Source organism: Temnothorax nylanderi, unplaced genomic scaffold (assembly GCF_030848795.1).
Source record: "Temnothorax nylanderi isolate EJ_2023f unplaced genomic scaffold, tnyl_v1.0 TNYL_tig0023_pilon, whole genome shotgun sequence".
Classification (NCBI taxonomy): Eukaryota; Metazoa; Arthropoda; class Insecta; order Hymenoptera; family Formicidae; genus Temnothorax; species Temnothorax nylanderi.
Window position 1 is genome coordinate 762,699 of NW_027249085.1, and position 18,896 is coordinate 781,594.

General features: G+C 36.2%; 1 protein-coding gene across 11 annotated transcripts in view; it reads right to left on the bottom strand.

Moving 5' to 3' along the window:
- Ih (hyperpolarization activated cyclic nucleotide gated potassium channel Ih) overlaps positions 1-18,896 on the bottom strand; it is a 135,704-nt gene that overhangs the window by 113,062 nt on the left and 3,746 nt on the right. For all 11 annotated transcript variants that reach the window (XR_011717588.1, XM_071700679.1, XM_071700680.1 and 8 more), the window contains exon 2: positions 15,221-15,964. Coding sequence is in view for 10 of the 11 variants with exons in the window: in XM_071700679.1 (XP_071556780.1) it covers positions 15,221-15,258 (38 nt within the window). In the remaining variant the exon portion in view is untranslated. The remainder of the gene's footprint in view (positions 1-15,220; positions 15,965-18,896) is intronic.

The following is an 18,896-nucleotide window of genomic DNA, read 5'->3' on the forward strand; positions in this document are numbered from 1 at the left end:
CGATTTTGATGAATGAACGTAAAAACAATCGTAAAATGATGATAACGTATTATTCCATTTCATTCGCGTATCTCTGTCAGAATTTCTCGGAGTGTGCAATAAAATTTACTTAATCATGGAGTATCCTTACAACACAAATCTAGACGAGATGAATGCACGAGTTGAGTAACTCAAGTCAAATAGCAGGGTGAAGATACAGAAGATTGCAGGAGCGGTAAGTGACTCGTTTATTCTTCCTCGCGCTGGTCGACGTAATGATCGGGTGGTTCATAAGAGCGTCTCTGAATAGGACGGATTTTTCTCAACTCCCCGATGAGAGGGAAATGTCGCGGAAAGCAATAACGAGTAAGAAAGTAAGAAATGACTGTACGATAACAACTGGTAGTTCAGTAATCTGGATTATAATGACTATACCTATTATCAAGTCAAGACGGACTTCCATATTTCCATATTAACTTGTGGCGGTTTTATTTAATGTTGTATCACTGAACGTAATTTTAGATTCACTGCACGCGAAGATACATGGGTGGTGAGTCACAAATTTTAATCGTTATTAGTGAGATTAACGAGAGATACGTGCTTCGGTCCTTCCGACATTTTTATCTTAACTCTTACGAAGAAATTTTTTTAAACTATGATTTTTTTATGTACATCTTGTGTATGTCTTTGACTAATCTAAAATCGATTTTTCAGAATAAAAAAATTTTTAATGGTTGAAAGTAAAAGTTTTTTCGAGAAAGCTAATTTTTTGTCACTACATTACTATGAATATATGAAATAAAACAAATATATGCTTCTGTCTTTGCGGAAATATTAAAGTGAAAATAAAATGCGAAATTTCTTGTATTAATAAGAAACGAAAAAAACGAAAAAAGTCCGTTTTAAGTAGATATCAATTGTTATGGCTATTATTATTATTTTTTAGGATTAATAGTAATACGCTTCACGTACATTCACATTACGAAAGTATATTGCTTGCCGCGGAAAGATATTGTATTGCTGAGAGTGCACTAATAGTGGCTCGAGTTAAGTACAGTGCTTTTACCCGCATTAATATGCAAATGCAGGTTCGGATATAAATCTTGAGAGCATCACAACTGTCTAAGTACTTTAATTTTTCATTCAGAAGGCGCGCCGACGTAAATTACTCGTTTGCCCGTGCTACTTTCGTCATACGTCACGCGTACTTATTTTTCTAGAATAGTCGATTATTATACCAAGAGCATTTCAGCCAGCAACTTGTGAAGAATAAAGATCGTCTACGCTCGCAAAGATATTTTTACTGCGAAGCACTTATCTTCAATATTATTGCACTTCTTAACCGCCAGAATTGCAGATTGAATAGAAGAAATAGAGAAAAATGTTTCAAAAGCTAGAAGCCACACAAACACTAATCGTTGTGAAACTTACCTGCGCGACTTTGCACATACTCACACACATACACACACTCTTGACGAATAATGTTATTAAAAATATTAATAAATACGAGTACAATGATCGAAAAAATCTTATTGATCAATAATGACCATTACTTCCGCTGCGCATGCATTACGGAATAGAATTAAAACACGAAATGCGTTTCATAAGTCCATACGGCTAGTCTGATGCACTATTTTTCGTGTAATGTCGCAGGAAAAAAAAAGTTGGCGAAGTCGAAAAGATCGATGACAGTAGGCAGAAAAAATGGAAGACAAGAAATGAAAGCATGCGTGACTTATGACTTAAGACTTAAAAGACCATATTTTACTTTTAGAAAAAGATAGAAGGAAGGAGAGAGAAAAAGAGACGAGTAAAGTGGTGACAATGGCGAATTGATATGTATCAAATGATCCGCTAAGAAATAGTAAAGAAGTAGTAATAGTAGAAGAAGTAGAACAAGAAAAATTCGAGCGTAAGGAATAAAATATGAAGGCAAAAAATAAGACAAGAGTTAATGTACCCTATTGTTCATAGGTCTGCGATGGTGAACGCCCGGCAGTCCCGACAATAGTCCAATCCCTACCAACACAATAATATAATAATCAGTGAGCTTCAATATGATCGCCGCATTATGCTAACCGCATTAATAACAATACCGGTATGAAATATTACCGACGTAGAATATTTGGATCTCGATTATACCTCGATTTAAAAATAATGCACGAATTTTAATATTTAAAGAGGAAGTTTTAATATTTGAGAAAGAAGAACTGATGGCTCTGAAAAGATATAATAATAATAAAAGATTTTTCTTTTATTATATATTACGTATATTTTTTATTGTTTATAATTTATAAATGAACTTAAACAAGTTTACCTCCCAACGTGACAACCACAGCATAATTTTTGATTTCAGAAGATTATATACTCAATAGAAAGACTACGATAAAAGAAAAGGAAGACTATGGCTAGATAGTACGATATTTCTATCGAATTATTTTTTATTCGTGCTAATTCTTTCTTTATTCGGCTAAATATTTCGTTTAAGACTTTTGCATCGATAGGTGATTCCTGGCTCGCAACGAATTCTATTGAGCAATAGACAATTGCCTACGACTTTATATCGATGTAACCAGCACGCGATCTCGAACGTGCGATTTAAAGCGCGATATTAGATATTGTAGAGCCCTCAAGGGCTGCAAGGGATGCGAACCTCGACAGAGATTGCGGAGATACGAGCCGCTGCCATTCTCTAAGCACTTCTTCCGTTCACCCCCTGGAACGTCGTCCCACCACACTGGTGATGCCTCTCAGACTCCTTCAGAGACTTCTCTCCCCCATACTCCCTCATACTCCACGCGGTGACACCCATTTTCAGGCCTACTCGAAAAACGCCTTCAATCGCCTATTTACAAGACGCGAATAGCTCACGATCAAAAAGATCTGGATCACTGATTTGAAACTGCTTGTCGGAAAAAGAGTGAGAGAGGGAGAGGGGGAGAGAAAGATAGAGAGGAGGCAGTTGTTCGATACGATTGAACGGTTATTATAATTTATTCTTCGTTCGATAGGATTCTCCGCGGCACATATATAGTTGCCTTGACAGCGCAGATACATGCTGATCGAATCGTTCAGTATCGAATACATATATGTCGAGCGACATAATGCGGTGCGCGGCATGATGAGATAGTGTGTATCCCGGAGTTGCTGCTGGTCTGAAAAATCGTGAAAACCAGGACAAGGCGGGAAATTTTAGAATTCTGTATGCGTGATGTAGGACTTTGGAGAAAGAGAATTATCATTTTTCAAAGACTCCGCGCGAAGCCGTTTTAATACCTTTCCTCTTTCACTTCCTTTACTCGCTAGGCACTTTTGTGACATATCAAAAAGATAAGAAAAGAAGTAGAATAAGATGTATTTTATGTGGAAATATAAAGTAACGCAGTTATATTATCATATGTGTGTATATATCTTGTAGATACATAGAGCAATTTTTTCCTTTCAATTATATAAACGATAATTCAAGATGTTTAGAAACCAATTACTATGCAATCTCGATACTGAATTATTAAATTCTGAACAACCATTTGTACTCAGCATTACGAACATGAAAATTTTCTTGTTTGAAACACAAGAATCTTTAAGAATCCAGATATAAATAAAATAAAAAATAGCGAAACAGAGTTGAAAGATTGACGAGGGTAAGGAGAATGACAATGCTATATATTTCAAGAGGAAAAGCATTTGAAATATGTTTGTAATACTAATTTAGAGCGTTTTAAGCAATTCAATTAATAACCATTACTTTCATAATCGTAATTGGGGTAATATTTTTATCTTACGTATCAAAAATTGTTTTCGCGTTGAGCGTAGACATTTAACTTCCGCGCCTTAATACTTTTGTGAAAGACCGGAAGACATTACGTTTCCAAGATAGTGTCGTATCTTGAGCTAGGAAAGGACGGCGAATCATTTTTCAAGAAAATCCACGCGCGAATCTAAAGGTTAATAGGCCACAGAATGATTTTTTAGATTGTCGCGAAATGATCTCGCGTAAAAACGCGTATCGCTGGCTGACTAACGGAAGTGAGCATAAATCACGGCGACGGAGAAATCTGATCGAATTAAGCGCGATATACGAGCGAATCTTTCGCTTTTTGAATGAAAGCGGCTACGGATATCTATACAATAAGCCCGTATTCGCAAAAAGAGTACGCGGGATTACGAGCTCGCGTAAAAAAGAGACGCGGGAAGCGATTATAAATATCTCCGCGACGCTCACTCTCGCGTCATAATGCATTTATAATTCTGCGTTAAATGCAGCGCGCAAAGCGAGTGCATTAAGCCATTACCTGCTTGAGACCTGAGTTATAGGAAAATACGGAGTGCACCAGAAATGCACAGATGATATTTTCAGGATAAATATTACGGGAATAGATTTTTCTATAATAAAAATATCGAAACAATATCAATTTTGAACTATAAACTGAGATGCTATTAAAAATAAATTTTTTTTCGCAAATAAACTTTGCAAGTAGATGACGAGATAGGATCGGGATGAAATTGTCATATGATTTGAGGTGGATTTTATTTTTTAATTTAATATTTAGATGCTAAGATATTTAATAATGTTTAAATTTTGCAAGTTTGTTTGTAATTAAAATTTTCAGCTAGAAACGAATACACTCTTTTTTTATTCTTCAAGTGTTTCATGCTAGTATTCTTTTTTCTTATTAAAAGAATTACAGATGTGTCGGTACGATTTAAATGACAATTTTAAATTTAAATTATTCAATTGCATGTCGCAAATGAAGAGCGATGTGAGCACCGGTTTGGAAAGAACGAAGACAGGTCGACAATTGTAGCAAACAAATCGGTGAGCAAGCATTGATAAGAGGAATTGGTAGAAAGGAGGAATCATGAACGAAGAACGAGAATACGCACAAGAGTTTAAAAAAGAAGGAACAGAGAGAGAGAGAGAGCAGGTAAACGGAGAAAGAGAGTTTGCCCGAGGGGCTGCGAAGGGGGAAGACAGTATAGATAGAAGAGAGAGGGAGAGAGGAAAACGAGGACTACAATATGGGTCAGTTATTGATTGCTCCCTAGTCGACTCTCCGTAACGCCTACCATACACCTCCGCCGTTCCTATCTTGTTATCTTAGATACCAAAACTGCGACCACCACTTACCGCCCTTTAACATCGTCAGTCCCTTTATGTCGCGTACTGGCTTCGCACAGTCGCGGAACGGTGTTTTTGCTAACCGACAACGCGGTTCTGCTGCGCTCTCGTTAAATTCGCGGCAAAGACGTTGCGCGGACAGCGATAACGTATGATTGCGTGTCGTGTCTCGATATCTTCCCGATTCCCACATGCCGCAGGGCCCTAAGTCATACTACATCAGCGGTACACGTTCATGTGTCGTGCGACGACTGCGGGAGTTTGGGCGACGTCTGTTCGTAACTTTCCAGCTGTCAAATCCCAAGCAAGTCGTATATATCGAGAAACGCAGAGCCGTCTTGCGCCATGCACATAATAAAATATAAACAGCATTCCGCGCAATATCGTATCTGTTTGTCGAAACGAGGCGAAATTCCTCGAAACAATCGGATTCTAAGTAGATTTGAATTGGATTTTAAATAAGACCATTATTTATGAAAGGGAATTAATTTTTTTATCTTGAATTAAATCCAAACTAAGCGAAATGTGTTTTGGATACTTTGGGTTTCGGCAAATAAATTCTACTGTAGAAATTTTGTTCAAATTTCACATCTGCAACTTTTTAATGTTAATGACACTAAATACGCCAGTAATTAAATTAAAATTCTGGAAAAAGTAGAGTTCAAAGCAAATAACGGTTCCGCTGTTTTATTGCAAACTTAAGAAGCTTGCCAAAAGTCCTGCAGCCTACTTTCAATCACTTATAATGCAGAAAATCAGCGGTGTTTTGATGTTTCAGATTTAAAAAGTTTAATATCGACAGCAATTTAATTACATAATTTATCGTAATTTATAGTGAGGAATTGAGAACACATTCGAGGAATTAAGAACGTATGCATTATTAACTGTAATGATTCCTTATAAATTGCCAGCCGACATTAAATAAATTCTTTATGACTCGCCCAAAGGAAAGCGGTCAAGGCTGAATCGGGGTACAGCGCAGGAAAAATTATGTAGAAATATTTCCGACCGAAGAGCTCCAGCGTCAGACTCACGAATTGAGAAAAAAAAAAAGAAACGCGTAAGAGGATTAAACGTATCAATTAGCGACACCGAATGAACAGGATGAATGAACGTAGTTCCTGGCAGCGATAACACGGTCGATGGCAAGTCCCACGTTAAAGGATAACGAGAGGTCCATAATAGATTGATCTCCACGTTCACATCATTAAGATTACTTAAAATTGACAACCTCGTATTTATAATCATTACATTAATCTCATATCAAAAAGCGTATCGAGTGAAATATTTCAAATAAATTTTGTATCTCTTGACAAATGGTTTAATAGATACTTATACTTTTATTAGAAATCAACTGAGAGTCTAGGCTCAGACGATTATGAGAAGCAGAACGATTATTCTCGTAAAATCTGGTATTATTAAAATATTATACGATTGTTGTGAAACATTTCATAATATTGTAATACGTGAGATACTTAATGAATCTCACATGTTAAATTTTTGTTCTTTCGAATAATATGAAGTTAAATTATCAGTAAATAAGAATGGATAGAATACGAAAAATTAAAGTAAAACTGGTAAATTCTTTATTATAAGAATACCTATATTTAATTATAATTATTGTGTATTTTTATAAAAATTAGTAAAAATACACATTTTCTGATGGTAAAATATTGTCTATTTTTCTTTATGTATGTCAAATATATATCGAAAAATCTCTATTCCTTTTTTGTATCAATGTATATGATATTTAATCCTGGAAGCAGGTATAAATATCGATGAAATGCAGATTTCCAATTCTATGTAAAAAATATTTTGGAGGCAGGAAATACATATTATATATATAAAATAAGTAAATTAACAATTTTCCTTACTGTGTTTTTGTAGATGATTTATTTTTATTTCATATGAATAATATTGGAGAGTACATAAACATCTTCTTTCAATCTTCATCATTCGTGGAATATGAATACCATAAGGCAATTTAAATAAAAATATTTATATTCTAAAAATATCAGTATTTTATAGTTGTTATAATTTTCTTTCTTCTTATTTTCCATTATCTGATTAATAAACTCGAAAATTTATCCATTATAATCTACTTCACGTAAGAATTTATGACAAAAAATTAATCATATAAATTATTAATATACAATATTAAGTCTATGGTATTCACAATTATGTTTCCTAAAAATCTTACGTTTGACAATTTGTGTAAAATGTTCAATAAAGACGGTTGTATTTCCAAGATTAAATGTTTGTATTAATCTATCGTAGAACTTCAACTATCCATTTCAAGATACTGGATCTCTATAAGGTGTTATATTTATCTATAATTTTGTAGTTCTTATATAAGTATATCTAGTATAACTTTCGCAGATTCAATACCTTAACTTTAATAAAATGAAAAATCACTCACCGATATGATATACAGCGGGCGGAATTGTGACTACACTGAAACGGCACTGAACTGTAAAACAGAAATATAAATATAAATTATAGCAGTGTCCAGAAATAATTAATATTTAAGAATAAGAAGTATTATCCGCGTACATAAAATAATAACAAATGATTAATTTTGCGAATAAGGAATAAAATAAAAAATTATAATTTACTCACCCCCTGGTTGCTCCGTAATCGCCCGATGCCTCCTAGGCCTCCTCCTCCTCCTCCTCTCAGATTCCATTGTTGCACTCACACAACACTCACTCTGCGAAAACGCGGTTAATCACGATTGCGCGCGAACTAATTATCAGAGTATGACACGTGATAGAGTATATAATCGCGTGATACTTTGTGTAACACTTCCGATGTTAATCACACGCGACACGTACCTTATTATATTCCGACGGAATAACGCGAAGAAAGTAATACAACCGTACGAAGCAACGATTCGATAGTTCGACATCAACAGCGACGCGTAGTACGAGTTGTCAATCGCGAGAATTAATTAGACGACCAGGCTGATAGTAATTAATTGAAGGAAACGATCACGTTCAATATCTCGTTGTTCTTGTCGCGATCGCGTTTCGATGCGTAATGCGGGGACACTCAGAGCGGATCTGCCGACCCGAGTCTCCGCGCCGTGCGAATAACACGCTTTGGCCTTGGTAGCTTGGTACGCGGCAGCGCGCGTACGCCACAAAACAAACACCAAGGCCGTACGCTAATCAATCTGTTTTTCCACAAAATATTTTAAGTATTATGAAATGTATACGTTGAAAATATTTCTTATATTTTAAATTAATTTCAATAAATAAGTTATTATTTCTCTTGTTTTGTAAACTTACATTAGCGTTGCTTATAAGCTAGAGATTAACTCTGTTCGATCGAAAGAATGTCTCGAAATAGAAATATCGTTACTTAAATCCCAAGAAAATGTGTTTGAAAATCTACCTGATATGTATATATAAATGTATTACTAATAACTATTTTTAACTGTTACATGCGAGTTATTTACTCCTTTCCTTTTAAGTTAAAAATGGTTTATATTATTAGTAGGATAAAATTTATCTTGGTTTTGATCGAAAAATTATCTGTGTAATATAACATATTATTAGTACTTTCAGATTTTTATTAAGATAAAGAGAGGAATGAAATTTTACAATTTTAATAAATCCAGAAATATGATTTTAAAATAAATCGAGAAAATAAAATTAAATTATTGCACAAAATATCGCGATTTATTTCTACTTTAGCTTATTAAAATCACACCATTTAAGTGTTTTCGGGATGTAAAACATCAATGAGGAATAATAATAAAGTATTTCTATAAATACTTTTCTCCGATCAAAACAAAGCTAAATTTTATTCCTTAAATGAATATTAAATTCATATCGCTGGCATGTCGGTATCGAGAAAAATAAATTTTAAACAAGCGCGCATTTCATTATTAAATCAATATCTTAGCAATATAAAAATTATCATTCAACATTACCTGTTATTATTACGTTATGGAATGTAATAAAGAATGTAATAAATAACAGTATTTTATATTTTTCTTAATTCTAAAAATTTATTCCTACACTACAGATTTTTTAAATGAATAATCGTTTGCTTCTCAAATCACTTTCAGAAAAATTTTACGAGATTTAAAAACAACTTTACTAACATACGTATCAAGAGACACGGTATACGTATACACGTGTGATTTTTTAAAAATCAATTGTTGAATTGTGAAAAGCAAAACTCAGCCTATATCTCAAGATAAATTACGCAAGTATTTTTAGTTCATGCCGCAAAATTTAACTGATCCAAGACTTAAATGAAATGTTCCTCGCATGAGTTTCTCTAAAATTATTTGAATTTAATTAAATTCAACATTTCAGTAACATTAACATCCGAGATTCTCTTTATTTGCTCAACAAATTTGTGGCGTTGAACCAATTTTGAATGACGGACATATCGTCAGTGAGAGACTCGATATTTCCGTTGAAGATACGGGAAGCTTTGCAAGCTAAGATATATCTATCCTTAACACTCTGCTCTTTGTGGATAGAGATTTAAAGCGTGAGATTATTCGAAGAATTTCGCGCGTTACAAAGACCGTCCCGCTATGCAAGAAACAGGATCGACGAACAAAGCGGAGCACAACGATGACAGTTCAACAGCTGCGAGATTTGTATCAGCGTCAGGGGTGCGATATATATCGGAATGCCGAAGAATTGCTCGTCAAAAGGAAAAATTGTATAAGAAAATTGTAATAATTTTTTAGGACGAGCGTGGCCTAGTAGACAGCGCACTGGTCTATAGCTAAAGGTCTCGGGTTCGATTCCCGGTAGAGCTAGAAAAATTATATTCGATCGTTCTCCTCTCGGAAGGCAGGTAAACCACCAAGAGTATGTCTTGCCAAGAAAACTTCTCTAAAAAATATAGCCGTTCGGAATCGGCGTTAAACTGTAGGTCCCATATACAATGTGTATAATCCATGTGCGCAACACATGTATATGAAGAGAAGTCACCACGCTCGGACACGAGTAATAGGACTGAGGTGAGGTACGTAAACCCAAGCGTCTCCTCATAAACGGTGTAAATAAACGAGAACGTATTTCAATCCGTTCCAAAAAAAATTATTACCAAATTAATAAACAGCTATACGAGTTATATTTTATATAATTTTAGCGGAAAGAGCGAACGAATAACAAAAGAAGTGTTTTTCAAAACATTAGCTGAAAGCTGAAGCTAATGTTTTGAAAAACACTTCAAAATATTAGCTGAAAGCTGAAGCTCGTTTTGAAAAACTCTTCTTTTTTCATTCGTTTGTTTTTTCTGCTTAAATTATATAAAATATAACTCGTATAGCTGTTTATTAATTTGGTAATCATTTTTTTTTTTTTTTTAACGGATTGAAATACGTTCTCGTTTACATGATTGCTATAAATCGAAGCTATGAATATTTGAGAATAGTCGGATTATTCGTATGATCTCAGGTTAATTCAAATATCCAGCGAGATTTCTAATTGGAGTTATCTCAATATTCGAAATATTGGAATAGATTACAAAGAAAAAAATTAAAATTCGAAGCGCTTGATTCAAAGTATTTAAATTCCTGAAAAATTTCAATATTTTGAAAATTTATATTGTATCTTTTGCTTATCAATTTGGCGTGAATATTTTTGTTCAGATGTTTAATTGATATAGAAACGTGCATATTATTTAAATAATTTTTTTAACAATGACCTCATATCTTTCATGCTTTTTGAGTATTATATTAAAAAATTCGATTCCTCAATACTTTTTTCCTTTGTCAAGCTAACAGTGATAAGTGACTAGATTGACTAGAATAACCGTAATTCAGCTTCGCACGCATGGGAATTGAAAATTATTATACAAGCTTTATGAGTCAGGAAATCGATCAGGGAAGGCTTGACATTCATGTCCCGACAGTTGGTTGCAGTGTTAATTTATCGGGTTACAATCGCGGTTGCGCTACTTTTCAATATTACGGGATACTTGATCAACCGTGTGCGGTATATCGCCTGCCGAACGTCGTAAGATTTATTCGCACAGTCGCATGCGACTGTGAAACGAGAAGTGATTCCGACTATGGGGTCACGAATTAATTGATTTTCTCTGTGACAAAGTTACATCACAAACAGAAACAGCAGTTGACGGGTCGCAACTTTGAAACCGATTTGCAGGTATGTGTGCCTGTTCTACCCCGTTCTCTCTCGCTTGTTAGTTTGGATACACGAACATTGCATCGTCGTAATACCCACTACACATGGTCGGCACATCGCATATCGATCCCTCCGAGCGGTTTGCAAAAAAGAGGAACTCTCGTGGCGCGTTAAAGCATATTCCCGTATCACGTAGTGTCAATCGGGATAATCGCGATAGCGAGGTGAACCCACCGAGAATTTTCCAACGATAACATTTATGGTCATCGTTATTTAAATGATTTGACATAGTGGTAGATAAGTATCAAGTAGCTTATACAGCGTTTTATGTAGTGATAGGCACAAACATGTGCTATCTAGCGCTATACATATACATATAACAACTTGCAATCAAGTGTCGAGCACTTCATATAGAACTTTATATATTATAACCTCAGGTATAAGTAGTATACATTAGATAAAGAGTAAATTAAGCATCTAACGATATCTCTACGTCAACTATCGTTAAATATAACGTCAATAACTAAAATCATACGGACGGCTCTTGCGACTTACGTATCCATACAAATGCAACTTTTAAAGAAAAATCGATTTAGTTCGATAAAACTTTTGCTATCGGCTTGACATATCGGCCCGACAGAATAATTTCCGATTGTACTTTTTCTAAGTTTCGAGTCATTTTGACAGCTGCACTGTTTTTAATCAATCCGCGTTTCTACGTTGTACGACAGCGTTGTAAGACTCACGCGCTCGGAAATTGCACGAATCGCCGATTTTCCGTTGCTCTGACATTTTAGTTGGAAAAAATTTCATGTTCTTAACAGCCGTGACTTTTTCGTGCTTTCACGATGACTGTTCATTTTATCGTTAGGAACCGTTGTGGTTCTTTCCCCATTTCTTCGTCGCAAGTCCGATTGATCGTACGAACAATCAAACCACGCAAACGTTACACGCAAACCGCTTAACGTTTTTACACGAGTCTCGGTAAGCACGCCCTTCCATTCAGCGCGATAAGTAGTGGATCACCCTTGTCCAACAACTCGGTGGGTGTTACCCGCGCTAAGAAATGCGCGAACTTCCAGGTCATTAACGACAGTTTTGAAGTATTAAGAACAAGGCACAGCATCCGGAAGTTCTTGCAAAGTATTAAGTAATATGATTCGGTATAATTCCTCCATTCTGCGGTGTCATGAATCGAGAAACTAAGACGGGCAGCCATACTTTTCCGATAAAAACATTACCTCATATTGATAAATATAATAATTATTTACGCTGTGATTCCCCGCAGTAATATTCCTTCGCGCTAATCTCTGAAGTTACTTCCCTCTGGTAACGAGTGTCAACGAGTAGTTAAAATGCGCTTAACGCGCTCCATTTTCCCATGTTGACGAGAGTCCACAGGCTGCAGTTTTAATTTCGTTCATTAAACTACTTGTTATGTGTGCTCTCGCTAACGTCCACGTAATAACGTGCTTGAGATATTCCCGGACGGTATACGCCTGACGGTGCACAGGAATGAAGCATGATGAACTTGGAAGGAAAAGGTATGCATTCGAAAATAGACACGCGTACCTCCGCATTCTATACAAGAGCAGTTAACCGAACGATATAAGAAATTCCAGGCTCGAAGTTCAAGACAAACAATGAGTAAACTTAAAGCTGATGTGAATCGATGTAGGTAATGACAAGGAAAGAGAGTTTTTAATTTAGTCATATCATATTTTATTTTTACTGCATGCACAACTGATTTTATCGATCAAGAAGTTATTCAAATTGAAAATTAATTATAACTTTTTTCGAAATTTCATGTTTTAGAATTGTAAAACTGCATGGTTTTAGAAAAAGCATGAATTTTCTTATAGTTGTAACAAGTCATAAATATTAAATTGCTGCGAAAAATATCATACTTCATATTTGTGAGGGTGTAAAAAAATATATATGAATTTGATGTAATTAAAAAACATAAAATAGGAATACAAATTTAATATTTGCGAGAGCGTGTAGAGAAAGTAACGGTTTTTCACTAGTAGGAAAATATTAGCAACGAGGATGAGTGAATGAAAATGAGGTGCCACATAAAGGTGCGACAAGTTTCTCAAGTTTGGCGTAATATCGTCGCCGTAAATAAATTTTCGCCGGCCATTCAGGAATATGAACAGAAAGTTTTATGGCAAGTATCAAGGATGTGAACCTATCGCGCCAAGTATTTCCGGTGTTCTTATTTTACGATAGAAGATATCTCTACGACGGGATCAGTTCGTAGATTCGAAGTTTCTCAATTGCGCGCAGATATCGGATCTTGTGTTTTACTGCTGGTCATGAGCGAAGCTAAGTTTAGCGATTCGAGTACCGCGTCAAAGCTTTCGAAGCGACTTGATTTTCGATAACAGAGGTGACGTCATTTGCTCGCAGGCCTCAGCGGGATAGAATGCATTTTACTACGTTCTTCGGAGTCTTAGCTCACTGTCTTTTCGACGATACTGTCGTATCAATGTTATTATTTCGCGACAGTCGAAATAACTCTAGGTCTACATCTATCTAACAGTAAGTTGGAATGCTTTCGAAGAGTATCGTGTGGAATGCATAATACAGTCTGAGTATTGTTTCTCAGAAGTCATGTGAATACTTTATATTATGTTATTTATATGCTAATATAAATTCTATATTGATATTCCTACACATGAATCGCTATACATTCTTGACGTTGACTTTTGCGATTTCGTCGATGTCACAAAGAGAAATCAATTTATTAATAGCATTAATAATAGCATCGTCATGTATGGCGAAATTTTATTGTTCTCTAAATTATCGATCTCTTTCTTTCTTTCTTTCTTTCTTTCTTTCTTTCTTTCGCTAATTGATCCTATGAAGTATTCTTTTCATTCTTTTCATTAGTTCTTTTTAAGGTATTATTTTGATTAGAAAAGAAATCGTGTCGCAAGCGTGGGCGTGTTAAGTCTTCTCAGCAATATGTCAGCGAACAAAAGATACGCTACATAAAGAAAATTGATTGATAATTTTATTTTTGATAAGTTCAAGCCTCCGTAAAGATTAGCAGCTTGAAAATTGCTTGTGATCATAACTGTCATATGATTCTTTAATCGTGTTATAAATCACCTTTCCTAAATCCTTTTGAATTCAATTCTCTCCCTTTCCCGTCAAGTCATTGAAGCCGCAAAAAATCAACGTCACGCAAACCATGCAAATTCCTGTCGATCACGACCGTCATCTACAATCGCTCCTCGTTCCCATTATATAATCCGAACTAAAACTCGACGATTTTAACTCTTTCGATGCAATTATGTAATAATTATTATTTATCAGTTATCATAACGGGATTAATAAAGGAGAGAAAAAATATTTAAAAAATTGTTGGCCAATGATATTTGAAATTAACCATCATATTTATCAAAAAATATAGTATAAAACTATATAAAGCGCGATGTTCTCGAGCAAAAGAAAACAATAAGATGTTTGAATTAAATTTTAAGAAGAGTGAAATTCTTAAAAAAGAATGGAAAAACGACTCGTTTAGGAAACAATAGCGAGAAAGACTTTATCTAAAATTTAATGGATGTCAGAGAATACACAAAGCCCAAAAGCTGCAGTAACCACAGAAGTGAAGATGTTTTAAGAAAATCTTGTTTGGACAGAAAGAGGAATGAAACAATGAACAAATAATAAATAACAGAGTTAAAAGGAAGTATCTAAAGTGATATTCGAATCATCTGTATAATATTTCATACTTCCTATGCAATATACGGTATTACTGCAGAATCGAGGTCGTCATCCGCACCGAAAGAGTTAATGTCGCCGCTTGTTGAAAACCAACTACCACCAATCTCGCCCACTCTCCTCAACCCAGTGACGGACGGTGCAAAATGTATTTACTACGTAGCGTATGGGTAGGTTGGTAGATAATATAGAAACGGTCAGCGATAACTCCGGGCGTGCCCCGGGTACCGCCCGCTTCATAACGATAAATGCCTGGACCATAACTTACGGATGAGAGACGCGCCGGTGCAGACTCCTCATGGACATGGCTCTGTTCTTGCTGCGACTCGTGGTGGTGGTAGTGGTGCTGATGGTGGTGGCGGTGGTAGTCGTGGTGGTCGTGGTGGCCGTCGTCGTCGTCGTCGTCGGCGTCGTCGGCGTCGGCGTGGTCGTCGTGATCGTGGTGCTGCCCGTGATCACTGTGGCCAAGCCCGGGAACGGGCTGGCACTTCCGTTTGGCGTGGCGCGGCGTGGCGCAGCTGCTGGGGGAGCGTGGGGCTCCCCCTGGGCCGCCACGGCCACCGCCGCCGACGTGAGGCCCGCCGAGGTCGCCAGGCCGGTACGCCGGAAGGGGCCCGAGGTAGCCGCTAATCGGCGTGCTAATCTGCGGGCGAGCCGACGGGCCAGGCGCGCCCCTGCGGCACCGGCACCCACGCTGACGGCGTTTCTGTGCCACCCCCCGTGCCCAGGGGGTGGTACACACACTGGGCTCGGTTACCGCACCTGACCACTACCGTTCCTCTCGCACTTCCTCGCACGCGGCTTCTTCTCTTCAGCTTTCGTCTCTATCTTCTTTTTCTTTTCTGTTTCGTTAATAATCGTTATTCACCGACCACCCCCGAGCCCGTACGTCTCGGTTGCGATTTCATTAATGTTCGGTCTTGGTCGCTCGGTCGTCAGTCGAATTCTTCTTCTTTCAGTGGCGAACGTTGCTTGGTGAATCGTGCGTGCGTGCGTGCGTTCGTGCGTGCCGCTGAAACACGTAAAATGGGAAATATATTATAATGGACGGCATGGAAGTGAAGGGATGAAGAGGGAACACGTGATTAATTATACTGAGAACGAATTAGGAAGGGTGGTACGAACAATTAAAAACTAAATTTTTCTGACCTATTTTATCCTAAATGAAGTACGAGCCGTTGTATCAAAATGAATTCAATATTAATATTAATTTTTTAACATTATAATGTAAAAATTTTAGAATCTTTTTATACAAATCTATATTTTTGTGGATTTTTAATCAGTAACGATAATTAATATAATAATAAAATCCGAAATGCAAAACGTTTTATTCATTTAAAAAGCAATATTGAATATTATCTAATTTTAATATGAAATTTAATATGAAATTTAGAGCCGTATTATTACAAATTTGAGAATCACCGATACAGGCATGCTGCATGTTACGGGACAGTAACGATGATGAATGCAGCAATAAAATAGCCGCGAATTGGAAAGATATTAGAGCTTGTACATCTAGCGCAGAATAACGTTACAAAATTCACCGAGTTAACAAATGTTTACGATACTTTGTCGATTTAGCGACACCGTGTTTGAAAACCGATCGAGCCGTATAGCCGACCCAAGCCACTTTGCGAAATAAGCAATAAATATGTGCGCGTTGAATTTTAATGCGCGACAAACTTGACAAAGGAGTTTGTCGAGAGTACGTCGCTTGTTTACCCCTATCGATACGAAAATCGTTATCGGGTCGGTTCGTATGGAAATGTTGCGATACTCATCGCCAGACGTGTAATCAAAACGAGTGCATCGGGAGGCGAATGAAGAATATCATCTCGACTGTGTGTTTTGTGTAGAGTTCACTATCGAACCATTTCCTTGATTAATGCGGCAAGTAAATCGAGGGTCTCGGGGTGTCGTTATCCCTCCCGCGGCTGGCATCGGACGGTAAGGGAAACGGACGGCGCTCTCTCTATCGTTCCCGATAGAAATTTCAGTGTTCGTATTAAAGATGGTGGGCCGTGGACCGTGGTCCTCGTTAAACTTTAAATTGAAAAATACCGTCGGGTATATCGCGTTATTGGAAAATTCCCTCCGCGCGCGTGCGCCCGAAAACTCTTCCCCTCCCCCTCTTCCCGCGGTGTGTTTTACGCCACGAGACAAAAATCAGATTTTCGAATATTTTACGCCTGGACTGCAGCCCACGTGTATTGGATTTCGCGCATTGAATATCTGATCGACTATATAATAATCACGCGTGAGGTATTGAGCTGTCGCAGGGCGCAGTTGAGGCCGCATTACTGCAACTGCTCTCAGATAACAATCGCACTGTATCACAAAAGGGAAGCTTTAACGAAGCCGAGGCTTCGAACCATGAACGTCCCAAATCTTTTGTAGGTGTTCGCATCGCTCAAGTTTTCCTTAGGTCAATGTAAAAATTTATGATATTAATTATAATTATTTATTTTTTCACTCTTCGTACTTATCGTAAAAATTATCTAAACAAGATGTTATATAAATCTCGTTATATAAATGTGTTTATAATATTAATAGAATTTTTATTGAGGAGAAATACGACAGAATTAAGCAAGCGATTGCGACACTTGCAATAATTTGAGCACGTTCATCTAATTATGTTGAAAGAAGACTAAAATGACTTTTTGTTCCAATAACGTGAAGTGAATCCTTCGTACAGAATAATTAGAATCCCGCTATGATGTCGTCAAAAAAGTGAGTGAAAACATCCGTTGAAAATTATTCCGGTTGATATATATTCAACGCTATTATTGATAACCTCGCTTTTGAAAATTCGGATGAAAACCTCCATGATACGCACTCGTAAAATCCGAAATTTCCGTCCAGTCGTTTAAGCATTATATAATCTGGTGGTGGCAACCCGCCCTATTTTCGTCACGTTGCTTTTATGTAATATTCATTTAATGCTCCGAGTCGAGTATTCAGTGTCAGTAGTCACGGTAGAAGTACCTATGTACGAAATATTTGCGATTCCAATGTTGGGTATTCTCGTGCATACTTAAATAAATATTTCGACTAAAACTGGTCGAGACGCTATTCAATTTAATTGATACCGAATAAAAAAAACACCAAACCACTTCCGTTTAGAATACACTTATTTAAGAACACTCACAATAAAAATATCTTTATAAATCAATAAAAATTACGGTAGGTATAATGGCGTGTTTAGATCATTGAATTTAAATAACTATAATCTTTCGTTTTACAAATGTTCCACAAAAACCGATATTTTTTAATAAATTCAAATAACTAACATGTGATTTATATGAACTCTTTATGATAGTTATTAAAGTAAAAAATAACTAAGTGGAAGAAGCTTTTTTTTATTTGTCAACAAATTAATAGACAGCGATACGAGTCAGGCGCGGTACGTGGTGCGCAAGTAAAGAAATTAATAGTTACAGAAGTAACGAATTACAATGTATATATATACATATATTCCAACTTAATAAACTGCGCGCCGATTATTTGTCGGACTTGAAACACAGCTATCGTTGGAACATTAATACCCTTCCCTTTCCCCGGAATTAAATCTACACGATTTAATTATTTAAAAAACTGTAAAGAAATTATTGCGAAATTATTATTTTTTTATTTGGTTCACATGTAAGCATAAATTTAAATAACACAATACACATACACAATAACGATACATTTATTCTCTTAATTGTTGAAATTCAAAATATATGATTTTCAGTTATATCGAAACATAATGTAACGTTATCGTAAAGATAAATTTATTTTTCCGCCGAATTAATTTTATTGCAGAATAAAATCGATATAGTAATACAATTTTCTGAAATATCGGCACATATATAAATCCTATATGATTCAATTAAGTACAGATAGTGGGCGATGCAATGTATTTTAATTTTTCTCTTTGTAAATATAATTTTTTAAACAAATTT